This window comes from Lissotriton helveticus, chromosome 1_1 (assembly GCF_964261635.1).
Source record: "Lissotriton helveticus chromosome 1_1, aLisHel1.1, whole genome shotgun sequence".
In the NCBI taxonomy this organism is placed as follows: domain Eukaryota; kingdom Metazoa; phylum Chordata; class Amphibia; order Caudata; family Salamandridae; genus Lissotriton; species Lissotriton helveticus.
This window is the reverse complement of record NC_136057.1, coordinates 442,826,119-442,853,701: the sequence shown is the minus strand read 5'-3', so window position 1 is coordinate 442,853,701 and position 27,583 is coordinate 442,826,119. Positions and strand designations below refer to the sequence as shown.

The 27,583-nt window shown below is 46.3% G+C and overlaps 1 protein-coding gene across 1 annotated transcript in view; it reads left to right on the top strand.

Annotated features, from left to right (window-relative positions):
- FBLN1 (fibulin 1) overlaps positions 1 to 27,583 on the top strand; it is a 900,993-nt gene that overhangs the window by 565,673 nt on the left and 307,737 nt on the right. Inside the window, exon 15 of the mRNA XM_078673831.1 lies at positions 14,314 to 14,450. Within this exon, the coding sequence (XP_078529957.1) occupies positions 14,314 to 14,450 (137 nt within the window). The remainder of the gene's footprint in view (positions 1 to 14,313; positions 14,451 to 27,583) is intronic.

Below are 27,583 nucleotides of genomic sequence, written 5' to 3'. Positions count from 1 at the left end.
TCCCTTTGCCAGTACTTGATGTAGTTGGTTACCCACCCTAACAAGATCGGTATTGCCGCAAGGTACTTCACATTTAGGTTGTTCTAGGGCGTGGTTTACCTCTTATACTAACTAGGATGCCAGCCACTTTGTAGATAGACATTTTACTTCGGTCCTGATGAATTGCTAATTGATCACTGTGGTGACAAAAGCAGCAAGAAACATGCTGACCTTTTTGTATTAGCAACCACTAAACATCATGTCGGTGGTATGCTAATCCTGATTTTAACTGGACAACTAGACTCATTGATTAAAACTTTTTTAGAGTACTATTGGTCTCCTTTTATTTCCTTACACTATTCACAGACTTTATACACTCCTCCACACTCCACGGCCCTATACTTGCACTTCACACTACAGCTTGGGAAAAAGGATCCCCAATAAAAGGCTCCTTAAAGGGTGCCCGTGGGGCATTGCAGCACCGGCCCGACATGGAGCAAGCCCAATGATGGACCATGACACCCAGAGGGCCCTGGTTTATGTTTATGGGATTTATAGCGTGCACAGCTACTCAAAGAGTCTCCCGGCGCAAACCTGGTAGAAAGGAAGGCAGAAAGCGATTGCTAGATAAAAAGAAATGTCTTGAGCCTTTTTCTGAAGTGCTTGGGGTCCTGAATGCTGCGGAGGTCCAAGCGAAGAAGGTTCCAGGCCAAAGCTGCCCTGAAGGCAAGAGAGCTTCCTCCAACTCTCTTAAGGTGAAATCTCAGAACGTGGGCAAGAAGCTGCGTGGCTGAATGCAGCTGCCTGGTGGGAGCATAAAACCTGAAGCATTTTCTCAGGTAAGCAGGAACATGTCCATATAGAGCTGAATGTGCCAGGACAAGGGATTTAAACGTAACGATCTCCGCCACAGGCAGACAGTATATGTTATATTTGTATAGCGCACGGCGACTCCCAGGAGTGTCCAGGAGCTAAAGAGAGAAGCAAGCTATAGATCGCGCAAGTGTTGTCTCACCCTGGTCTTTATGGAGATATTGTGAAGAGTTCTGGCAGCGGCATTCTGTACCACCTGCAGTTTGTTTAGAAGATAGCTGGGCAGGCCTACATACAAAGCATTGGCATAATCGAGGCGTGAGGATATCGGTGCACAGGTGAAAGTTTCCCTTGTGGACCTAGGGAGAAGAGGGAGGAACTCTCTTAGGCATTTCAATGCACCTACATACTGACCGATAAGTTTCTTGATTTGAGCGGAGAGTTCAACTTCGCATCAAACCAAATTCCAAATATTTTCGGAGGTTGGCATGGGATATTCACCTGGCTCCAACCTTTGGACATTTAAACACACAAGATGATGGACGGAATGTTGCACAATGGCAAAACATTCACCCCAGTCACAGATCTAGGTTTAATCCATCGTTATTTTGCTCACCAAGCCACCCCAGTTCAGTCATGGCCATATGCAAATCAGTCTTAACCCTGTGCCTCATGGGAACAGTCCAGCCCGAACTACCAAGCCATGTCTTGCCTGGACCGGAATCAAGCATCCTAGGACCGGTTTCTGGCTATCAGCCGTCTTCAGCCAAGATAGCTTGACTCCAGTGGCTTAGTGAGCACGGGACCCACGTCTGGGCATACCCTTCCCACATAGGGTGAACAGCAAAACACACAAGATGATGGACGGAATGTTGCACAATGGCAAAACATTCGCCCCCGTCACAGATCTAGGTTTAATCCATCGTTATTTTGCTCACCAAGCCACCCCAGTTCAGACATGGCCATATGCAAATCAGTCCCCTCCTCGCTGTTGCTACATATAAGGTAATATCTATACTTTGGACGTACTATCGCACTTCTGACATATAGCAGGCTCTAACCAAATTATGTTTTTCTCTTTCAAACTGTTGACCATTGAATATTGCCTAACTCTGGTCAATATCAGTAAACATCAGGTTATTTACTCCTGGGTTCAAGTACTAGAAACTGGCACAAACTCACTCTCCTTCCACTACCTGATAGTAATTGCCAGTGCAAGCGGTGATAACTCGCACACAATAGACACAAACACTGTTTGCCCCAGCTGTACCCATTAATTACCTGACAATTATTAATCTGGTGGAGAAATATGAGGGATACTTAGCTCGCATGCTGTTTCGACAGCAATTTTTTTTCACCTGTAATTACCGCACAGGTCTGAATGAGCTCTATTATTTAGATTTTGCTCTAGACGTTTGATCCCGCCACAATCTTCAACTACCTGGCAAGTGTCTCCTGGGCTGGCTTTCTTGGTTATTACTCCTATTAATTAGTGCATGGAAACCCATATTCACCTTATAACTAGTTTTAATATTTGCTTTAGTTCTGCCCCTTTTGAAGAAACTCTTCGCTGTACTTTACCCTGATGCCGATCATTTAGTAGTTGCTATCTTCTGCAGCCTCCCTTACATGAGACAAACCTGGAGAGTGCTTGCAGAACATAAGCCTCCGGAGTGGACCATAGCTCGTTTAAATCAAACCAAGCAAAAATGGAAGTGCTCTGACGAGCTTTAAGGCCTCTGTTTATCTAACACCATTAGGACAATGCCTGGCCCCAGTTACATATGTAAAAAGATTTAAGAGTCCATGCTGGTCAGGGATTAACAATGTTAGCCCAAACCGCAACAGTTCTGAAGACTGGCTTATTTTATTCATGGAACTGCAGACGTTAGTCCCTTACCTGGCCTGCCCCTAGCAGTGGTTGCACTGATACTCACTTTCCTACATTTTGTAAATAGAATTTAGCTAGGCCTGGGACAATATTAAGTTAATAGTCTACAGTGCCTCCAGAATGTGGCAGCTTGCCTAACGACAAACATGGAACAGGTTCTTCCACATTTTCTTTTTATTAGACTGGGTCCTTCTACCCATAAATGTGGAATTTAAAATTATTTCCATGGCCCTCTGGTAATCATCCTTGGTCAGCCCTTTCTTGGAGCTGATTTTCCTCACCATAAATCAATAAAGAAGGCACAGCATTCTGGAATATCGTCCCACACTGCATGATCTTCATCAAAGATGAATATATTTTGTGAAAAGAGGTGACGCTGTTGCGACAAGACTTCCGAAAACTGTCAGACCGGGTGACCACGGCAGAGACGCGCATAGGGGAGGCAGAAGACACGATCTCCACGTTGAGAAAGGATATGGCGGAACTCCAGGCCTCACATCGTCAGCTGTTGTGGAAGGTAGATGATGCTGAAAATAGGTCGCGACGCAATAACCTGCGCTTCGTTGGATTTAGGGAAGGAATTGAAGAGACGGACATGGTGGCCTTTCTTCACTCTTGGCTGAAGACAACTTTCCCGGCGGTGCAGTTCTCGACCTGTTTCATCATCGAAAGGGCGCACAGGGCCTTACTGGCTAAGCCTCCCGAGGGAGCACGGCCCAGACCAGTTATCGCGCGTTTCCTCAACTTCGCGGACCGGGACCTGATACTACGGGAATCCAGAAAGATGGGGGAAATCCGCCTGGAGAACGTGAATATTATGATTTTCCCTGACTACAGCCAGGAAGTGCAAAAGCAACGCAGATCCTTTGACGCAGTCAAAGCAAAACTGAGAGATATGAACATTACCTATATGCTACTATTCCCGGCGAAGTTGAAGGTAATCTACAAGGGCAAGGCACACTTCTTTACTCATCCGGAGGATGCCTGGCAGTGGCTGGAGGAAGGTCCTATATTCCGTAGGCAAGATCACGATGGGAGAGGCAGGCCAGATGGGCCGACTCCGCGCAGACCACAATGGGAGCAACCGAAGACCCAACGCCCAAAGGCACAGAGGAATAGGAGACAGACACAGACTACGCCATATCCGGGACGCACCCAAGTGAACAGAAGAAAAGGACAATCAGCATCCCCCGGAGGGAGAGGCGCTACAGGCTCTGGACTTAATCGTCTCAGCAGAACCTCCCGCTCAGAAGGAGAAGAGAGAGAAGACTCTGAAGTCCTCTCGTCCGGGGAGGAAGAGGGTGGAGCACACTCCGTCCATCCACTGGAAAAGGCGATCCATGAGTTAGAACAGGGCGGCTCGGGACTATCAGCTGATCCACGTCCAGACACGCAGGACTCACACTCTTGAATGAGGGCAGAGTGGGAAACTGAGAATGCAGCTCGACGCTCAAGAGGACACGCAAGTTGTTTACCCCCCCCCCCACCTTTTTTACCTATTGCTTCTACTGGTCACAGACTCTTTTGTAAGCATTTCCCAAGACTCTCTACTGGGGAATGCGATATATGTTTTGCACTAAATCTGTTCGACTAGGTTGAAAGTGAGGGGGACCTTTGGGAGGGCGATAGACCTTCTCCTACTGTCAGTTCTACCTTGAGGAGGGATGGGACTGAAAGGGGGGGGGAGGTGGGGTGGGGGGAGACGGGGGCATCTCAGTTATGTTGACTTGGAAAGTTGGGGATAGCGTAATGGGGGAGGTCGGGGGGAGTTGGGAAGGGGGGGGGAATGAGGCAATCCAGCTAAATACCACACTTGTATCCTGGGCAGACACATACGAATGGCAACACATCGCGCTGCGACCCGCTGGAGGCTATCTAACACTAACTGTCACATCATGTAGACTACTGGCTGCTGCCCCACGTCGGACACTGGCGCGGGTCCCGCAGGGCTCGCTATACACTCACCACCTGCATGCCTATGGGGGATCATGAAAGGGGAGCTGCCTGCGAGGGGAGCATTAAGGTGATGACCTGGAATGTTAACGGTTTAGGATGCAAGATTAAGCGAGGCCTGGTTAATAATTACATAAAGAGGTCTGGGGCAGATGTAGTACTCCTCCAGGAAACGCACCTGCAAGGTACTAGGTGCGCCTTCTTGGCGAGGGGGCAATACAAAGTTTTGGCTCACGCAGGGTTTTCCTCGGGATCGAGAGGGACGGCGATACTCATTAGAAAGAACCCCCCAATGAGAGTAACACAAGTCTGGGCAGATAGCCAGGGCACCTATGTAGGGGTACGGGGGTCATGGAGACAGCGGGAGTACACATTCATATCAGCATATGCCCCGCCCAAGTTACAGACAGATACTATGAAGGGGTTAACGGACATAATTCTCAATACATCGGATACGATCCAGATACTTGGTGGGGACTTTAATGACGTGATGAACTACTCCGCAGACCGGTCAGGTGAACGAGACAGGTCGCAGAACAAGACCCCTCTAGCCAGATCCATGGAGATTCTGGGCCTCCTGGATGTATGGCGCTGGATGCACCCAGATACCCAGGCCTTCTCTTACTTCTCTGGGGCTCACAAAGTCTACTCTCGCCTGGACTATATCCTCATGGCCAGACAGGCGCTGCAGGTAACGGACTCGGCGGATTACTATGCTCGCGGGATATCTGATCACTCCCCCTTAGTGGTTCAGACAGGTGGCCGAAGGAGGCGGGGTCCCAGAACCCTGCGACTTTCGGCCTGGGATTTGCAAAACCCAGACATTAGGAGGGGACTCAGGGCCGACGTGAAAGTGTTTTTGAGAGAGAACGAAGGATCTGTAGACTCCCGCGTAGTCCTGTGGGAGACGCTCAAGGTAGTGTTACGTGATAGGGCCCATTGTAGGCTAGCTGAGGCTAGACGTAAGAATCAGACTGAGATACAGGCATTGGAAGCGCACATACTACAGTTAGAACAAGCTCACATACTCACGAAAGACGTAAGGACGCAAAGACGCCTTGCGGATACCCAGGCGCAGTATAGGCAACTAGTGACGGGGGAGGCCAGGACGCAGGCACTGGCAACCCTACACCGCATATATGATGTAGGTGACAAGTCCGGGAGACTACTGGCCTGGTTTAGTAGGAAGGAGAGGGACGAACGCTGGGTTGAGAAAATACGGGTGGGCCCGAATTCCTGGGCCTGCACTGACGACAGGATAGCTGACTCATTTGCAGATTGTTATGAAACTCTATACGTGGCCCGAGATCTAGGCTCCAAAGAAGAGGCGTTGCAATATATGGCGCCTATCACCCTCCCGGCGCTTGAGGAGCCTGACTGCGATGATCTAGAGTCAGACGTCACCGAGGAGGAGGTCCGAGTGGCACTGGTCAAACTCCGCACAGGAAAGGCCGCAGGTCCTAACGGCCTTCCTGCAGAACTCTTTAAGACCATGGCTGATCTCCTGCCGCGGCATTTGCTGGGCATGTTTCGGGATGCCGAGAGGGAGGGACAGTTCCCCCTAGATCTTAGACAGGCCACGATTATCCCGATCCATAAACCAGGGAAGCCCCCGGAGGACTGTGCCTCCTACCGCCCCATCTCATTACTAAACGTAGAGGCCAAGATCTATGCAACCATACTGGCCTCGCGCGTGAGAAGGGTCATCCCAGACTTGATACACATGGATCAGACTGGGTTCATTCCAGAGAGGGCGACCAGGTATAATCTGAGGAGGACGCATAATTGGCTACATGTGGTAAAAGACAGAGCTGACCCACACTGGTTCATGTCCCTTGACGCCGAAAAGGCGTTTGACGCTGTCCACTGGCCCTTCCTAGAGGGAGTTTTAGAACGGCTGGGTTTTGGACCCAAATTCAGGAGGAAAATCGGTCTACTGTATGCAGGCCCTGAGGCCCGAGTAAGGGTGAATGGGGTTATGTCCAGGACTTTCTCCATACACCGGGGTACCCGGCAGGGATGCCCATTGTCACCCTTGCTATTCGCCCTGACAATCGAGGTACTGGCCTCGGCGGTCAGACAAAATGAGAGGATCGTGGGGTTCTGTATCAGCCAAGCAGACATACGGCATGAAAAAATATCCCTCTATGCAGACGACGTTCTCCTCTATGTTACACAGCCAGAAAGCACAATACCGGCCATATTTGATGTACTGGCAAACTATGGCGCAAGGTCAGGTTACAAGGTTAACTGGCACAAATCAATACTATACGATCCCCAGGGGCGTGAGGAATGGCCTCAGTTGCCGCAGAATCTACAGACGACCGGAGAAGGCTTCCAGTATCTGGGGATATTCATCACGGCTAATAGGGGCACCTCGTACGAGCGTAATATCACGCGTATCGTGAGTAACTTTAAAACTGACGCAGATAGGTGGCGGTCTCTCCCCCTGACGATACTCGGTAGAGCAGCAATGTTCAAAATGATATCGCTCCCGAAATTCCTCTACGCCTTCCAGAATGAATATTATCAGATACCCTCCAAGACGTTCCGAGACATACAGGCGGACCTTCAGTCGTTCTTATGGCTGGGGAAACACCCCAGGGTCGCCCTCGCGACGCTACAGAGACATCAGTATGATGGGGGGATTTCGCTTCCTGATCTGGAGGCATATTATTGGGCGGAACATCTTGCCCCCATTAATGATTGGCTACACGCACCCGCCACCCACCCCACATATGCTCTGGAACGGTACCAAATGGGCACACATTCAAGTCTGTACTACATGTATGGGGCAAAGGGGCAGGCCGGATTACTGGCGGCAACGAGGATTACACTGGGGGCATGGAAGAGAGCCACGACTGTCACTGGGTGGGCACAGAGGGCTACGAGGCAAACCCCTTTATGGGAATGCACCTGGCTGAAAGAGCTACGCAAATTGAAGGGGTTCCAGGGATGGGACAATATCGGCATCTCTACGCTAGGGGACATAGTGAAAGGTGGAGCGCTGAAACCATTTGCATCTCTGCAGACCGAATTTGGGTTGCAGCGCTCTCAACTTTACAAATACATACAACTGAGACATGCCTACTTGGCGGAAGGGACACTACGGGACCCACTCCCCGAATACGCGCCACTAGAGGGCCGTTTACTACAAGAAAAGATCCCAGAGAAGGCGGTCTCACTGACCTACAAAACAATTATGAATAATAAACCGGACACACTAGCGGGCCTCCGAGTTGCATGGGAACAAGAAGTGGGTGAGATGGATGATGTAGACTGGGGTGGGGTACTGATGCATCCCAGAGAAGTAGCAATCAAGTCACGCCTTCGCCTAATTCAGTTTAAGATCCTGCACAGGGTCTATTATGACAGAGTGCGGCTCTGTAAAATGCAGAGGGCATCAGATCCTAGCTGCTTGAGATGCAGGCACGAGAACGGGACTTTCTTCCACATACTATGGTCATGCACACATATACAGGCCTACTGGAACGAGATCGCTAGTGAATTAAGTGCCGTAATGGAGTTGGACATTCCACTGGAACCGAAGTTGTTCCTACTGGGAATGACCAACGATATAGATCTGCCCCGTCCACAGCTAATATTCCTAGTATTGGCCTTGGTGGTGGCTAAGAGGGACGTAGCGAGGAAGTGGGGGGCGGCTGACACACCTCAGATTGGGGAATGGAGGAGGGGACTGGACCTCTACATGGCGGCAGAAAGAGTCACATATAAGGCTAGAGGCTGTCCGAAGAAATTCCGCAAAGTGTGGAGTAAATGGAGACTTTATCATGGCCTAGACGGGGGCCTCTGAAGGGACCACAGCACCTAAGTGGTGACCAGCGAATGGGAGAGAAGTAGGGAGCCATGGGATGATGGGCTAGAAGCAAGGAGAGACTTGTAATAGATGTTCACTTGGAATGTGATCCTAAGGATTTGTACTCTGACGGGTATGGGTGGGATGTGGGGTTGGGAGGCGAAGAATGGATACCTGATGATGTCATACATGATATGGATACGGACTTGTGGGAAAACCGGTGCAAGTGTTTTATAAAGACTGTACTGACAATGTGCTATTGCCTCTGGGGGTTATAACAGTTTCTACGGTTGGGATTGGGTGGGAGGGGGGATGAAAAGAGAAAATGCAGATGTAAGACTTTCTTACTGCACAGTTCCATATATCATTTGTCAAATGTGCCTCTATTGTTTTTTACGAATAACGCCGCCCGTCCCGCGGGATGTGGGTTCACGGGCTGTGTAGTGTTTTGATTCATGACATACGCATTGATGTTGTCGGATGCAGGAATGTTGAACAGTAGGATTATGCACTTCACGAATCTGCAATAAAAATATTTAAAAAAAAAAAAAAAAAAAGATGAATATATTTTTAGTAGCAGATGAAAAAAGATTATGTTTACAACAGCTTAAGCGTAATCAACATCTGTTAACTGCAGCTTGTCTCGTATTCAGCACCAGAGAAACCGCGGGCATATGCACAGTTATCAAGATCATAACACTTCCATGGCGCTTGGTAAGTTGTCTTATTCTGCCGATGGTCATCCCTTGTTCCTATAGATATCGAGTTTCAAAGATGTCTGCGTATTTGGGGATGCAAATGTTGTATCAGGACTGGAGTATGGTTAGAAATAAGATTACGTCCTACATACCCAAGTTTACGTCGCCCTTTAATTACTTTTGTTGGGTTTCTGTAGGACAAGTGTGCAACTGTGATATCTGTTGCTTTTTAGGTCGAGACTGGCGTAGGCTGCGCACATGCGCAGTCTCGCCAGCGAGACTTAATGTCTCAGAGTTGCGAGGGTAAACCCTGCCGCTCTTCTCCATTGGCTGGCCTCCTAAACGGCGGGCAGCCATTGGAGAAGAGGTCTCTGTGACGTTCTCTTTTCGCTGTAAGCCCCGTCCTTTTCGGATTGAGGGGCGTGTTTTTTTCGTTTCTTTCTCTCCTCTTCTCCAGCCAATGGAGAAGAGGGGAGAAAGTAAAACACGCCCCCAGTCTGAAAAGGACGGGGCTTACAGACTCCTGCTGCCCATCTGCCCGCTTGTCAGCTGTTTAGGCGTGAGCCTACCCAATGCTTGTTTTCTGAATCTTTGTGCTGGGGAGAGGGACTGCCCTGTCATGTGAGGAGGCCCTCGGGGTGGCCCCCGATTGTGCGGCCTGTAATTGGTGGCTCTCTATAAGAGCTCCTGTCTCGGCAGTCGGCGAGTCTCTTCTGTGCGATCATGCTCTCAGTGCAGCTCCTGACGCACACTGACCGCGTGTGAGCAGGCAGTGCACTGCCCACCTATCCAGGACAGACACTGTGCCCAGATGCAGCGGCCCAGGCCTCGGGATAAGGACTCCTTCGGGATGGTAACAACCACTTTAAGATGATTTACTCTTTAAAAGCAAAGGACGCCTATTTTACGCAGTCTGGCCTGAGCACCCCGTGTGATCTTCCATTTCTCCGTGATGAGGAAAAGTCCACATCTTTAGATCGGGAGTTTTGATCTATTCTTTGTTTTATTTTTAATTTGAAGTGCCGTTTTTGACCGTGAAGTGGGGTTTCGTCTACCGGAAGCCTCAGCGGCTGCCAGTCACGAGGAACAGTCCCTGTGGTCCCAATGGACAAGCGATGAGTGACCCTGTCACTAGTGCATGGCACCAGGAGTGTGCAAGGTAGCAATGGTGAACATCGCGCACGGTTGGAGAGTTGTGTGCCGCGCGGCCTGTTGTACGAATGTTATATACGTCCGACTGATATCTGCAGGGGTGTTATATTCTTTAAGGACACGCATGGCTGGTTTTGTACATATTCTAATGGAAACTCATGCTGCTTCTAGAAGTGTGTTACAGAAGATAAAGGAGGCTTAATGTTTCAGAATCTCACTCGTTGGTCACCGGGACATACATTATAATCTAGCCTTAAATTTAAAATGGACTTACCTACTATCTTGTTTTGTATATTAGAATGCCCACGTGCTCCTTAAGCATTCAGAGTTATTTTAAGTGTCCCACCACGACCTAAACCATAGTGGGGTGTTTCGGCTGCAATGCACGTGGTCTGTGGGGCCCGAGAACCTGAAAGTTAAAGCAAATGCGTGCCTTGGGTGTTTGCGATTGGACTAAATGTAAGCTCATCACATGGTGCTTTATATTGTGTTGTGGTGTCGGAAAGGTGGTTTATTAACAGGTGTGTTCCGTTTGTAACCAGTTTATGTGAGTAAAATACCCAGGCAAATCCTCAGTAGAACACTAGCACATGAACAGTACCATTAGCCCAAACATGGTTTGGAAAAAATAATAATTAAAGAAACGTTTTTGCACATTTTGTATATTTTAATTTCTGTTGTAAAACATAATTCGATGATAAAAAAGTTTTAGGTACATTTGTATCGATACATGATAAAATATTCTAGCATTATAACATATGCATGAAACTAGACATACATCAGGTACATATATATTACAAATAAAAAGATGGTTTCCTGTCAACCAGTGTCATTTTAGTATTCGTAACTTCTGCGGTTTGAGCCATGTAGCCCAAACTTGTCTGAAGGAAACTGTCATACCTTACTCTGAAACTTTGCTGTCACTTGTGTTTGTGTGTCGCTCGGGGGTAACCGGGCACGTGCGCATTTGGCAATGCTATTTTTTTTCTCTTTTAAGTATGACCTGATTTTTGTATCCACTGCATCTATTGCATTAGGAGTTGAACTTGTCTTAAAACTTTTAGTTTATTCTGCTGCAGGTGTTTAAGCTTTTCGTGTGCAGGTAAGCAGGGCGCATTGTTTTATTCAGTTCACTTCTTCCTAGGTCTTGCTCGTATGGTTTATCTTCCACTTAACATCGACTGTGTTATGGTAATTCCACCTGTACTGTGGTGGATGTGGTGGTGGTGGATGTGGTGGTGGTGGATGTGGTGGTGGAGGTGGATGTGGTGGTGGAGGGGGGGTGGATGGGGCAGTGGTGGGTGTGGTGGTGGTGGATGCGGCGGTGGTGGATGTGGCAGTGGTGGATGTGGTGATGGGTGTGGTGGATATGGTGGTGGTGGTGGATTTGGTGGTGGAGTAAACAGGTATTACTTTGAATGAGCTGCTAATAACCATTTGAAGCTGGGAGCAGTATGCAGAAATCTGCAGCCTGTCACGTATGTTGTCATCAAAATAATGGAGGGGGTGAGGGGGGGCGGGAGTGTCAGGTTGGGGTCCTCCACCACATCCACCGCATCCACCACCACCAAATCCACCACATCCTCCACCAAATCCACCACCACCACCACCAAATCCACCACCACCACATCCACATCCACCACCAACACATCCACCATCACCACATCCACCACCACACCCACCACATCCACCACCACCACATCCACCACATCCACCACCACATCCACCACCACATCCACTACCACATCCACCACCACCACATCCACCACCACCACCACATCCACCACCACCACCACATCCACCACCACATCCACCACCACCACATCCACCACATCCACCACCACATCCACCACATCCACTACCACATCCACCACATCCACCACCACCACATCTCTATGTGTGTGTGTGTGTGTGTGTGTGTGTGGCTCTCTGTGTGTGTGGCTCTCTGTGTGTGTGCGTGTGGGTGCAAATGCAATAGGTCTCGCATTTGCAAGAGATTAAGCTATTGGCATTGTAAATGACAATGCCATTTATTTATCTGTTTTCAAAACCAACACATAAATAAAAAATTTGTCATTTACAATGCCAATAGCTCTACCTTTTGCAAAGGCGAGACCGTTGCATTGTAAATGCTTGTTTTCCCTCCATATTTTTCAACTTTGCAAAAGTTAGTAGTGCCTCTAATCCCGAAGGACACCTACATTGGCAATTACTGCTATTCAGTGTTACCCCTTTTGGTGAATCTACTAGGTAGGCTTTAAATTGGCCTTCCCTCCATGTCGTCCCAAGGTGGTTGCCCCCACTTAATTTTCTCTGCATGTGCCCCGGCTGGTGGCACCTTAAGCTTGTTTTGGGATGCCCTGTTGCAACAAGGGGCTTGCTTATTGGCCTCTCTGTATAAATTAAGACCAACAGCTGCGTGAGGTGTCTTTGAGCTTTTTTTATTATTTGGAGTGAAGAAAATGTTTTTGAACATTATGGAGATTTACCAAATTTAGACTAACGTTCTTCTTCAGGCTTTATTTATTACATAGAAACAAGTTATCAAAAAATCATACAAAGTAATATTACAAACCATAATACATTATAACGAAACAGACTCAGATCACTCACTATTCAAGCAGACTCGTTTCAGAGAGTAGCCTTTCACAATGCATAATAATAATTATTGCATTATATATATATCAAGCCTTCCTCAGTGCTCAGACTCGGCATTTGGCATTACATAGATTACATAGATTTTAAATGTACACTCCCAAGCTCTTATAGGAGGAACACAAAGTCATAGGCAGCGACAAAGGACACATTGGATTGAGGTCCTGATACCTCTCTCCCTGGCGGCCATGACAGCATGTCTTTGATGCTTTATCACCTGATGGTAAACATTTCATTACTTTTCTGTAAAGGTTCTCAGTCTCTCATAGACAATTGACAAGTGCGATGTTAGATGTTGCTCACATGCCTCATGACACCTCCGGTCCCCCGAAGCTGAATCAGCCCTAGTGCTTCCTGATTGCCGGCGCCACAGTCATTTACTTCGGTCCCTCGCCTGCCTAATATTCAAATGTAGCACACCCAACAGGCTTCAGAATGTATTACTGGCAACCTCCAATTCGATAATTGGCAGCAGTGGCAGATAGGATAGCTCTCTTTGATCCTCGGCGGTTCATTCAGCATTAAATAGATGCTCCAATATACACATATATACAAATAAATTAGCTTAAAGTACAGCAACACTTGAAAGTGTGAGTTTATTTAATACATCCTAAATCTAGATATATTACCTTACTTATACATATATACCTTCCATGTATTTATGTATGTTTATATTTATTACTTTACTCCCAATTCAGCATCTCCAATGCACTACCCTATTTCTCACGATATACCTCTCTCACTCACTCACTCACTCTCTCTCTCTCTCTCTCTCTCTCTCAATATATCCTCTACCTCCACTCTTTGACTACTGTGAACCCCAAAATACCTCTTTCTAGACTCTTTCCAACTCCACACTTACTATGATCCCCAACATGACTCTTTCTAGACTCCTCCCTTCTCTAACCCCCCTATGCATCATCTCAAATCTCTTTTACTAGTCATATCTCTCAAACAAGCCTTTCTAAATCCTTCCCTTGACTCTTACTCATTATAAACCTCCTCCTACTGCTATGATCTCCAAATAAACACATTCTAGACCCTTCCCTCTTCTATCCCTTCACTATCCTTTTCAATCCAACCAACAGACTCACATGCCCACCCTCAAATTAATTTCATATTTCCCTAAACTAATTTACCACTAATCCTTTTTGAGTTCCAGAATAGTTTGCTACTCGCCAAAAAGCACTTCAATGCCTCATCAGGGCTAGTAAGCACTATATAAATACAATTACGCATGCAGTCTTTCAGCAAACCTAAGAAACTCTTTTACTGTGCATTATTTGAAATGAAAAGCTGCCTGAGTTATGTCGGTAATGTAAACATTGCTGATCTTTTTTTCTCCCTTGCATCAGACATGAAAGAACAGACACCATTCGCTGTGTCAAGTCTTGTCGGCCAAATGACAACAACTGTATGCTGGATCCGGTTCATACAATCTCCAACACAGTAATCTCGCTGCCAACCTTCAGGGAATTCACCCGTCCGGAAGGTAAATTAGGACTTCTTTTGGTAATTGCTTATAACGGTGGGTTTAAGCATGTTAACTAGTTGAAGCAATATCGCAGGTAATAAGGGTTGGAGGCCCTGTCATTTTTTTTAAGCATATTTTTATTAGAAGGTTGCAATACAGTACATCGCGGGCGTATCATTCAACATAGCCTTGTCATAACGATGCGAAACACATTTCCGGTGATAGCAATAACAACATATTAAGCCATTATCTACAGCATCTACAACATCTTGTTATGCATACATCTTAACATACCCAGTATCATTCCTACTTTCATTTTTCCATTCAGGAAAGACACCCCCCCCTGACCATATCCAAATGTTATACAGCTCTGGCAGGATACATCTTGGAATATGGTACCATACCCGGACTATTCTGCATCAACATGTGACATGGTACAACATTTTAAAGATCAAACATATCAACTTCCGCCCCCCTCTCTCTCCCCCCTTAGGCTTAGCGAAGAAGAAATTATGCAACCATATACATAGTCCAGTTCAGTATGTTGTCCTTTAGTTTTATACATACATTTCTATGACGGCCTCTAGCAACACCCTATTTCATTCCACAGGGCCCCAGAGTCTCTCCTTTTCTGCACATCCCTTGCTCCATGAGATCACACTCTAGGTACAGTACTCCTGTATTTCTATAGCGCCAAGCTCCTCCATCAACATATTCCATTCCATAGATATAGGCGTCTTACGTAATCCAAGCTGCTCTTCCCTTTTCAATTCTGCCCCTTCAGCTCTGCCCCATCTCATTAATTCTTTATACCAATCTTTCAATGCCGGCGGCCTAGTAACTTTCCATTTCATGGTAATGTTACGTTTGGCCACTATGAGCGCCAAGTTATTAAATTTAGTGGCTGGGCTACCTTTCTTCCCTTTGAGACCCAGTCCTAGCAAACAGTTTTCCAGACTGTCGTTATTCCTCACCGGGGCTACATCTGTTAGATTCTCACATATTGCCACCCAGTAGTGCCAGAGTCATGGACAGTTCCACAGCATGTGTGTCAAATCTGCCGTCTGCAGCTGGCAGCGCGGGCATATATCTGATATATCGGGGAACATGGCTTTCAGTTTACACTGTGTCAGATAGGCGTGGTGTAGGAGCATAAGTTGTATGAACTTGAATTTCGGGTTTCTCAACACCTTTCTGGGATATTCTACCAGCACATTCCATTCCTTGTCACTGAGCGCCCTACTGATGTCCCCTTCCCACTTAATTCAGAAAGTCTGTAGATACACCGCTGCCACTGTTCGAATGCCTTTGTATAGCCATCTCGAGAGGTGTCGACCATTACCCATCAGATGTTGCATTGTGATCAATGTATGCGTGGCTGGTTCTACCCCCCCCCCCCCAGGTGCCCATTTAGTGCGGACAGGGTGGGATAAACTTGTGTGTAAGAGGAACAGAGTGTCAGGTGCTCCATGTTCCCGTACAAACGCATCATGTGGCATCACAGTACCCTCCCTAAAGAGATCACCCACTGTGGTGACACTCAGGTCTTCCCATATTCTCATTCTCTGCATATTAATCCTGCCCATCTGAGTGGGAATCCCCAGCAGAGGTATAATGGGGGCATATGGAGTCGCCGACCTGGTGTATCGAAGAGAATGTCTCCAGTATAGCAATGCAATTTTTAAAAGATGCGGAGCATAGAACATATATTCCCATTGCAGGGAATAGAAGGCCTGGCGAAGATCCAACGAGATACAACCTATTGCACCAGTGCGCTGTAGTGTATGAGCCATTGTTTGATGCACCCACCTGATATTAAAGGCCGTGTTCCTGCCTGGGACAAACCTGCACTGCTCGTTGTGCACCAACTGCGGTATGTATTGGTCAATCCATACCGCCAGTATCTTGCTCAGTATTTTATTCTACGTTTAGTAGTGAGAGAGGCCTATACCCTGCCATATCAGTACTATCCCGTCCCAGCTTCAACAGTGAAACCACCGTAGCCTGCAACGTAGTATGTGGAAGGGTGCCTACTTCTAAGCACGAGTGATATAGTCGCTGTAAATGAAGCACCAACAGATCAGCAAACGCTGCATAAAATTCCACTGGCAGTCTGTCTCCACCTGGTGATTTAATACGGGGCAAGCTATGGATTGCTTTCTTTATTTCTATCACAGTCACTGGGAGTCCAAGCTCTTCCTTATGTGCCCGCAGCAATTGAGGGAGATGCAGATCGTCAAAAAAGTTATCCAGTTCCGCCCCCCTTATGTCATCCAGTCTTGTATATAAAGTTTCATAATATTCCCAAAAGACCTCATTTATGCCTAGTTGCGTACACACCAGGTCACCTTTTGCATTCTTAATCTCCAATATGGGGACAACTGGTGGGGCATCCTTAATAATCCTAGCCAGTAACGGCCCGCTCTGTATGCTACCGCGTGCTGTTTCTGCACATACAGCCTATAGTCCAGCACCCACAGCTCCTCCAACAGTTCAGCGTAACGTATGTGAGCTTCCTGTAATTGGGCCCTATGTGCCATGTCCAATGCAGCCATCTGCTCTAACCTTCCTAATGTATTTTCAATGTCAGTAATCTGGGTAACAAGGCTATGTCTCATCCCCACTCTTGTGCCAATCGCTACTTCTCTCAGTAGCCTTGAATGCATCCCACTCTATCTGTCTGGCGGAAGCTGTATCTGCATTTTCTGAGCAGTGATTATCTATAGCAGTAGCTAGTGTTGTTTTGAAAACCGATTTGTCTAACAGCTGTGGTTGAAGCCTCCAAGTCGTCACCAGAGTCGGTATTTTGCCCCATTGCAGTGTAATCTCCACTGGGTTATGATCGGATAATGTTTTCCCCCGGTTTGTGGAGTCGCTGATTGCATCCACCAACGTGGCCGAACAAAAGATCCTGTCAATGCGGGTATGTAGTTCGTGCATTGGGGAGTAGAATGAATATTCGCTGTCTCTTGTGTGCATTGCCCTCCATGCGTCCACTATCCCCCAACCATGTGCCCAGCTTTGTAGTACCCCCACAAGTTTCTTACTGATAGCGGGATTCAATTGCGGGAGCGACCTGTCCAAGTCAATATCTAGAACTGCATTAAAATTACCCCCTAGCACCCATGGATTTCCCTCCCAGTCTACCAGCAACGTGTTCAATACCTCCCAGAACTTGTCCTGCTCTGTGTGTGGAGTGTAAAAACTCCCCAATACAACGTGTTCCCCGTCAAGTAACCCATGTATTAGCACATATCTGCCTTCCTTATCAATCTTTTGCTCTATTAGTTTAAAGGGCGTGCCGTTACGAATCCAAATCGCGACCCCTCGAGCGAGGGCCGAATATGATGTGAAGAATAATTGTCCCCTCCATTTCCTGTTTAGCTTCACTGCCTCATCATGGTTTAAATGCGTCTCCTGTAGAAACGCCATGTTCACTTTCCGCCTATTCAATTGGGCTAATAGTCTATCCATCAGATTCAGCAAACCCGAATTCTGTGATTTTTAAATTGCGAGAAATACCGAATCGCAATTTAGAAATCGCAGAATGGGATGCATGAAAAAATGGGATTTAAAAAAAGCAAATCGCAATCGGCCGCAATTGCCGATTGCGATTTTCCCAATATCGCATAAAAATCGCAGAATCGGCTGTTTTCCCTGTTGAAATTGCGATCTCGCAATTACCGAAATCGCAAATTGCGATCTCGCTAATTGCGAGATCGCAAAAATGGGATGATGGTCAGCACCTGCGGCTCGTTTAATTTTTTTTTTACTATTTTTTTTTCATGGTTACCACCTGGTTTGGGTTCTCCTTAAACTGCACCTCGCAAAATGCGATTTTCTGATTTTTCGCAATTTGCGATTTTTCATGAATAGCGTTTGCGATTATTTTGCAATTTCGCAAAATATTTAGCAGAATCCATGGATTCTCGCTAATTCCAATTCGCTATCGGGGGGTCCTCCTAGATTCTGCGAATTATTTTGCGATTTCACATTTATTTTATTGCGATTCCGCTATTTTTTACATTTCCCTTTCATGAATTGCTTTTCATTGAATTCGCAGCTATTGCGATCGCAATTTTGCTTGATGAATCTGGCTGTATGTTTTTTCTGGATGGAGCCGAGGCCTCGAACATTCTAGGAGTTGTATTTATAAGTATCAAAGTGCGCCATCAGGCCTTATGCAAGGTGGCCACCCAGGGCCACAGGAACTACTGAGCCTGAACAGGGACATATTAGCTAACGCTGAGCCCATAAAAACAATAAAACACCCCAATACTCAGGTCCCCCTATGAACTGGAGAGGACAAAACTTGAACTAACAGTTCAACTAGAACTCCACTGCAATCGTACCACAGAGCAGTCACCAAGGTGGGAGGGGGAGGCAACCGCCATAGTAGTATTAATCATCCACTTTAGTCGTGTATCATACCTGCATCACTCCACCACAAACCCATCGTACACCAATACAATGACATACAGAACAGGGAAACCTATTACATTAACAGTGAATCAAGTCACTTCGGCAATACATTATAGGATACCACTCTTGTTGCGCCCCCATCATCAGTTCAATAATTGTCTGCCGTTTGCGCCGTGACTAAAGGGAACAATGTTAAGCTGGATTCGGACTCCGATTGGGCCATTGCCCCTCCCGACGAGTGAGTGGACTCGGCCCAGGTTTTGGCATCATGTTCTGCCAGTGCTCCTGCCATCAGTAGAGCAATAAGGGTGGGCGGAATTTGCGTAATCGCGTTACGCAAATCTCCGCAAAATGGTAAAAAATCTCTCCGAACATGCAGAAATTCCGCAAACACGCGGAATTGCTTGTTCACGATGCTTTTATCCTGTTTGCAATTGCTCTTTGTGTGCTCGGGGGGAAATATATCGCAAACACGCATTTTGAGTACGCGAACAAGCACAAATATTCGCGAAGCCGCGGAATGCAGAATTTTGGGCAATTTTGCGTTCTCCGCAGAACGCAAAATTACCCAAATTCTGAAAATTCCGCGAGCGGAACGGAATTTACCACCCAGGCCTATAGAGCATCCCTTTGGCTGTTCGTGATCTGTTCCGCAGATGGAGGCAACCCAGGACCCGTCTCTCCATGTTTGGTAACTTCCCATGCTGGTGTAGCCCCCCGCCTTCGCGAGGAACACATTGAGCCATCCCGTGGAAGGGAGTCCTGTGTAGCAGGGGGGGTGAAAGTGATCTCTAGCCAGTCTGCTGCTACCTCCTCCGGATTCTCAAAAAAATTTGACTTTTGTCCATGTATCAGCTTCAATCAGGCCGGGAAGAGTAAGGCATATTTCACGTTGTGCGCCCTCAGCTTCTTCTTAACGTCTTGGAACGTGTCCCTGGCCTTTTGGACAGCCAACGTAAAATCTGGGTTTTATTCTCAAAACGGATAGGAGAATTCTCTCGTGCCGCTCTCAAAATCGTGTCTCGATTTATAGTTTAGGATACAGGCAATCAGGGGCCTCAGGGGTGCCCCAGGGAGGGGAGGCCTAGGTGGTACTCTATGTGCTCTCTCCATGCTATAGAAAGCCGTTAGACCCTCTTTTGCCACATGTTCTTTTAGCCAGTTCTCCACAAACTGTGTTGGGTTACGCCCTTCGCTTTTCTCCCGTATTCCCAAGATTCGTACATTGTTCCCTTCAGCTTCATCCACTCTGTCCTGTAGCCCTCTCAATTGACGCCGTACCTGTTCCAGTTGAGTGGTTTGCTCAGTTTGTTGAGGTATCAAGTCATCAATGGCTACTTTATTGCATTTCACCTTGTCTACCAACTTTTTGTGGTCCGCCTGTAGCAGATTGAAGCTAGTAGAGAGCAAGCCCAGTTGTGTCTCCATCGCCTGGCGCGAGTCTCTGATTTCCTTCAGAATTAGGTCTAATTTGTCCGTAGGCTGTGCTTCATCTGTGGGGGGACCACGTCCGCGTCCGAATCCTGTGTCCGGCCACTCGATACTACTGTGCCTGAGCTTTCCAGGACCTGCTAGTCCGATTGTTTCCCTTTAGTGTGCCCATTGTCACCTAGCGTATTCTGCACTTGTCGACCCTAGTACACTCAGACCCTTGATCCTTCGGAAGCACCAGCAGACCCGTCTCAATAACTGGGAGGGGGGCTCCAATATAGCTCTGTTCCTCAATGGTCACCAACCTTCATGCGAGATTGTGGGTGAACCCCCACTCGGACCCGCACCTCGTTCAGCCACCACCTGCAACGCCAAGCAATCTGCACAGGCCGCCCCCACCGTACTCTCACAGTTGGAATATTTTGTAAGTGTAACTCTGCCTCCTGGAATCCCGAAGCAGCGCTCGGTCACATCACCGCAGATCTCCTGGACCCCACTATGTCTTTCCGGAAAGCCAAGCTTTCTAGTACTTATTCAGCGCTGAGCTCACCAACGCACCGCTAGTCGCTGTCCTGTTCAGAACATCATCACCTGTCCCATCTTCCGCCTTTTGCCCGCTAGGACGGGCAGTCGGATCCACAATTCGTGGTGCTCAGCTCCAACAGTGCTCAGTAAAACACCCCCCTCGTGTTCAGCACATTCACATGGGGCTCGATATTGTGGAGAGGGAAGGGCGCAAATTCTTAGTGCAGCACTGCTCTTAGGCAAAATATCATCTCACCTCTGTGCCTATGCGGTGTTGTCTGCAGTCCGGCCTGTGGACTCCCTCCAAGCTGTTATCTCCAGGCACAAGCCCTTCTGCTGTACAGCACCTCACGTTCCGGTGCTCCACACACCTTTGTGCACTGCGCATTGTCCATTTATGCCCGCAGCAGCCGCTAAGCATCCACGTGTTTCAGCAATTGGCCTCGTGCCCCATATGTCGTAGTTCCCGCAACGCAGCCCAGGTGGCAAACCTCCCCCGCTCGTGGACCACACAGTTTCAGGCCCGCAGTATATTCAATGGGGGGAGGGCGCAGGTTCCAGCACACACTCCCCATACACGGTAGCGCTCCATCCCAGGTCCGTTCTCCTACCAGTGTCATCTTCCTGTAGGTGTCCCGCTCATATGCTGCAGTCCTTGGATTCGAGTTCCACTTCCCAGCAACGCCGCCGCTTCCCTCTGGCAACACTATCATCTACCTCCGGGTGCCATCTTGGAGTTCCGCCGTCCGTCAGCGCCACTAATCCTTTTCCCAGTGCGCCGGGGTCCGCAGCGCGATACCGCTTGTGTTTTTCACCTCCTGCCACTATCCTCTGTCTTGTGTCGAGCGTGAGGGCAATGGAGATTGCCCGTACCAACAGCTGCGCTCCGCAGGGCCTCACTCTCAGCCTCGCACCAATGTTCTCGTCTGCACTCCCCTCCTAGGTCACCGCACCACAGCTACGGCCCGATCCATTTTATACAGGAAGGGGGCCGTTTCAGCTCATCACACGCAGTCCGCTTGTTCAGTGATTGCTCCGCTACAACTTGCAGGTATTTGTATCACAAAAGTGACCCATTCTGACTTTATGATTTGGCAAGTGTCGGGTTTTGCTCGGAGCTTCCTTAGCTCGCGTCCGCCATGCTTGGCAGGTAGCCACGCCCCATTGGAGGTGCTGTCATATACTTCTATTTTAGAGTTTAACTTGTGTTTAGCCAATGGCTTTTTGCTATTACTATATATTATTACAAGATATGTATATATTTATGATTTCTTTTTCACTGTTACGTTATAGTTAGGTGTGATAATATCTTACTTTTTATAAAAAACCCTTAGAAATTCACTGAAAAAAGCAAAGGTTAAAGGGACCCTATACTTAGGTGAAAATGTCAGTTAAAACATACTGTTTTAAACTAACAAACCAGTGAGCTTTACCAGTTATACTTATCCTAAGGAACTATAACTCATGCCCTATAGTAACAATAAATTGCGGGGGCTTTAGAAAAAAGATGCACAAAAGCCAACGCAACTCTTTATTTTATTTTGCCGCAGATTGGTTGGTCCACCTGCTGGTCCATGGCAAAATTTTAAAAAAAGCATTTTAACCATGGCGGGGTCCTACCCTGCTCCCTTTTCTTTATTTTTTTTCCTGGGACTCTGCTTCAATCCGAGTCCCAAGATAGCTTCCAACACTTCCTGGTTCAAGTGTTGGCAGCCAATCAAATTTTAGTAGGATCCGCGAGTTCATTGCAAGGTTTCACGTCCCCAAATATCTATATTTTGTAAACTTTAACATCTAGCTTTCTGACAATTTTGTGTAATTCTGTTCAGCTGGCTGTAGTTGTGTTAAACAACATAAAAATCCCCATTGACAAAACATAGGGAAAACGCTTTATGGGACCCCTCCTTTTGTCTCTGCCCCCGCTTGACGAATCAACCCGAAAATTTAAAATCCAGCAACTGAACCAAAATGGGGAATTTATTAGGGGTGGGCGGAATTTGCGAAAGTAAAATTATCAAGAAATTGCTCGAAATCTCTGCGAGCACGCGGAACTTTTGCGAAGAAGCGGAGATTGCTTTTCCCGCCAGTTAGCGATGTGTTTATGGGTGCTCGCAGGGAAATGTATCTCTAACTTGCCCATGCGGTTGCTAATGGGCGCGGCCATCTTCCTCGCAATGCTTATTTCCTGTTCCGGGTCGAATGACTTGTTCGCGATCGCAAACTCTCGGGGATAGCGCGACCGGCTACCAACAATCCGACATCTCATGGCGCACGCGAATGGATAGGAAAACCCGTCGGTGAACGCAGGCACCCAGGAAGTCGCTACCGCGCGTGCAAGAACGCATTTTTAAAGCAATGCTACCTTTTTGCGGCAGATTGCGAAAGTTGTGACATTTTCGCGCTCTCCTCGGAACGCGAATATGTCAAAATATCACAAATTCCGCAAGAAGAAAGGAATTTGATGCCCACCCCTAGAATTTAATTTTCTGGGAAAATTTCATGGAGATTTGTCAAGTGGTGCTTACATTTTCATTGTAAAGACATGCGTGTTAAAAGCATATGCAATGTAACATTTTGGGCGGGATAGACATGCGATGTAAAGCCAGATGCATTGTTAAGAACGAGTGGTAAAGGCATGTGTTCTAATGGCATGAGTGGCTCTGTCATACAACCTCATGTTAAGAGTGATGTAATAGTTGGGGTAATTAGCCTCCCTCCCACATTCATAGTTTACTGTCCCGTTAGATGGAGTCATCAGGATGTCTTAGTGGCTCCCCTTTATTAAGATACCGGTCCCAGGAGTTGGGGTGCCTTGGGGACTTTAGAGGTTTGGGCAGGGGAGCCATGCACCACTCTCTCCCTAAATTATTTATGAACTGGCCCAGGCCCACCCTGGGGTTTTGTTTTTTTTCATTGCGCTTGAAAAAGAAAATGATTGCAGATTGTCAGCAAATTTGTGGCAAAGGCCCAGTGGATCCTCCACAACATTTTTTAAGCATTAATTGCTCAAAAACGAACTACTGAACGAATTTAAACCAAATCACAAAAAGCTTGCTTTCTGGACCAAGATCTACTTTCGCGTAATATGTTGAACGGTTTAATGCAGAAAACGCATTCTGGGGCCCCTTTGTCATGCCCCCACTTGACGGATCCCCTGACACCTTCCGTGTGCAAACTAGTCAAAAAGTAGCACTTTCGGAAAGTTTTGTGGAGATTTGTCAAACGGCTCAAAAGTTACTAGCAACACAAAAAAAGCCTTTTCCTTTGGAAATGCGAACATAGCTATAACTACCCAATGGCAAGCAACAATGGATGATATATATAATTGTAAGTGTGTGTATATATATGTATGTTTATATGTATGTAAATATACATATGGATATATATATGTGTATATATATATATAAATATATATATATATATATATATATATATATCTCCCACCAATGGGAGCGCTTGAGGAATTACAAAGGAGGGAGAAGGATAGGATGCAGTAACAGCGGCGTCTGAAGAAGGCGGATACGCCGAAATGCAGCATGCCAAGCTGTACTCATGAATAAAGGTGTCTCCTGAAATGATCCCCGCTGTGTCTTCGTGACTTGCTTTCCAGTAAAGTGGTTTTTCCTCTCATATATATATATATACATATATATATATATATATATATATATATATATATATATATATATATATATATATCCACTTTAAAAAAACCTTTTTATTATTATTTTTTGGTGCATGACTCATAACTGTATCCTTATCAATCACTGATACCTTCAATATTGCACATTTTTGTGTAGTAGGCCATTACAATAATAATTGTATATTTTCATTACATGTGCATAGTTATCAATCACGTTATTTGCCACTTTTAACTCATTAACTGTTTTCCACTGAGGATTGTACTGTGGGTATCGTGCATATACCACCTCTGAAAGGGTTCCCTTTTCCCCATAATCGTTCTAATTTTTTGGGGCATCCTCGGTGCATGTATACTGTTTTTTCAGCCACTATAGCTATATCATTACACCATTACATTATATTAGAGTGTTACGTGCTCCCCAGTGTTTGGCAATATTCCTCTTAGCTATTGTCATACCCAGTGTCACCCAGGTTTGCGCCACGATGTTAAGGTCTGTTGCTTCCCATATATTAAGAAGGCAGTGTGTGGGTTCTGGTGGTACCGTGGCCCAACTCACTCTCGTTATAGTGGACATAACTATCTCCCAGTATGTCACTATTTCTGGACATTCTCATAACATGTGAAAAAATGTACACAATGCTCTGCATTGTTGCAAGCAGAGTTAGTTGTCAATCTTACCTATCTTGCATAGTGTGACCCTAGTGTAGTAGATTTGGTGGAGTATCTTAAATTGTACGAGGCGCAACCTAGATGATATCGCCACCTCTCTTGGGGATGCTAATGCCTCCTGCCAATCTGTATCATCTAAGTCTCCCACGTCTTTCTGCCATTTATCCCGGAGTAGCTGCGTGGGATAAAGTTGGTTGATAATAATTTTGCTTGTTAATAATATTGCGGTGTGTTAGGATTGTAGCTTTTTTGTCCATGAGCTCTGTCAGTAACCTGTCTTCCAATGGCGAGGCTTCAGGAAGGGTAGTATCAGGTGGGATAGTCGCTTCTAATGTATCTTTGATCTGTAAGTAACGGAACCGTTCCATGGGTGCCATCTCATACTGCTCTTGAAGTTGCGAGAAGGTGATTACCTTCTCCTTGATCCAAAGATCTCCTAATTTTAATATTCCTATTTTGTCCCGCTGGCTGAACCCTTTGCTGTTGCGTAACACGCCTTGCTTGCCAGTCTCCCAAAGGGGTGTTGCTTGTGTGATTTTGTTGTCCCAACCTAGCTTTCTGAGTACCGTGTGCCACACCTGGAATGTGGGTTTTGTCAGTCCCAAACGGGCCTTGCTTTTCTTATAGAGTGCCCAGTTAATTCCTCCCTTTCCCAGCTCTAGCCTGTCAAGTCTGTAAACGGGGTCCGCGTGAGAGACATGTAGCCAGTGATTAATTACTATTAATTGGACCACCCAGTAATACGTTTGTATATTCAGGAGCGCAATGTCGCCAACATACCAAGTTCGGACCAATTTGGTCATAGCTATTCGGGCTGGTTTACCCTTCCAAAGGAGTTTGGTGACTTCTGCCTCCATGGCCCGGAAGTAGGATGGGGGAATTGAGAATGGAGTATTACGCAGAGCGTAAATAAACCTAGGAAGTGCCATCATTTTGAAACATGCTGCTTCTCCCCAATAGTGTTAATGGCAATGATTGCCAGTGTTTAGTGTCTCTGCCTAGCCGCTTTAAGGGTGCTTGAAGATTTAGGGTCATAAAGACTCTGAGTCTGAAGTGATATGGATCACCAAATATTTGAAGCTATGTTCCACTACTTTTATGTTGCATCCTTTAGGTAGCGTTGGTGGCAGCCCTCTCAGGACATAGAGAACTGATTTGCTGCAGTTAATTGTGGATCCAGAGTGTCTCCCATAAGTATCACACATACCCAGTAGTCTACGTAGGGAGCATTTGGGGGAGGCCATATATAAGAGATGGCTGTCTCTCAAAAGATCTCCGGCAAAGAGCCCCTTCGCAAGAGCCCGTCGGGCATTGCAGCGCCAGTATGACAAAGCACAGCCCAATGATGAAGCATGACATCCTTCGGGGTGTGTGAGGGCAATCCATAAGAGACCTGTTCACTCTCACCCTCGTTAGGAACTGCACATTCTTTTTGTCCAATGTCATCAGTGATTTTATTAGAGCTGTCATCAGTGATGTCACTAATGATATCATGAGTGATGTAATATGTGAGGTCATAAGCAGTGCATTGCGGGAGAATAAGTTATAGTTAGCTCAGGTAACTGTAACTTCTGAATTTCTATGGTTTTGTGCATGTATGATCTGAGCCTAACTATAACATCCCTGTAACCTTTGTTTTTTTCAGTCAATTTCTAAACTTTTTTGAATTCTATTTCCTAACTATAACATCCCTGTAACCTTTGTTTTTTTCAGTCAATGTCTAAAGTTTTTTCAATTCTATTTCCTAACTATAACATCCCTGTAACCTTTGGGATTTTTCAGTGAATTTCAAAGGTTTTTCAAATTCTATTTTCAAAGTATTACGGCCCTATGTTTAGTATTTTTAATGTCCACGGTTTATTTATAGTACTAAGTATACTACAATTTATTTTGCTTGTTAATTTAGTAATATATTTTTTTAAACTGTAGACATTTAAAAAAAAAATACTTTATATACATTTTGTAGTAGATTTGCAAATCCGTCGTAGCCCTCAAACACAAACCCCACTGTGTAACATTTCAGTGGATACGCAAATCTGCATGGGAGCCCGTAAACCCACTTAACAATCTGCTGTTAAAGCATGCCATTTATACTTTGCTTTGTAACAACTGCTGAATTACAACCCAAACATTCCCTAATGAGCAATATTTCCATACCACTCTGCTTCTCAGATTTACAATCTACCCTTTTTTGCCCCCCGTCCCCCTGCCCCCCCACCCCCAGCCCCCAGCACTTTTGGTTCCATTTCCATGGTAACCATGTTTAGAACATTGACTGCGAGTACTACTTCAAAAGTTCATAACCCTTTCTGTGAGCTCTACATTGAACGGTAGCAGGTTTGGTTGACTGTGTAGAAGTATAAGCATATCACAAACCGCATAACTTTTTTTTTTCCAGAGCCAATCACAGAAGTAATTACTTTTTTCTCAAAATCTCCAACTACGTTTAGCTAACTGCATA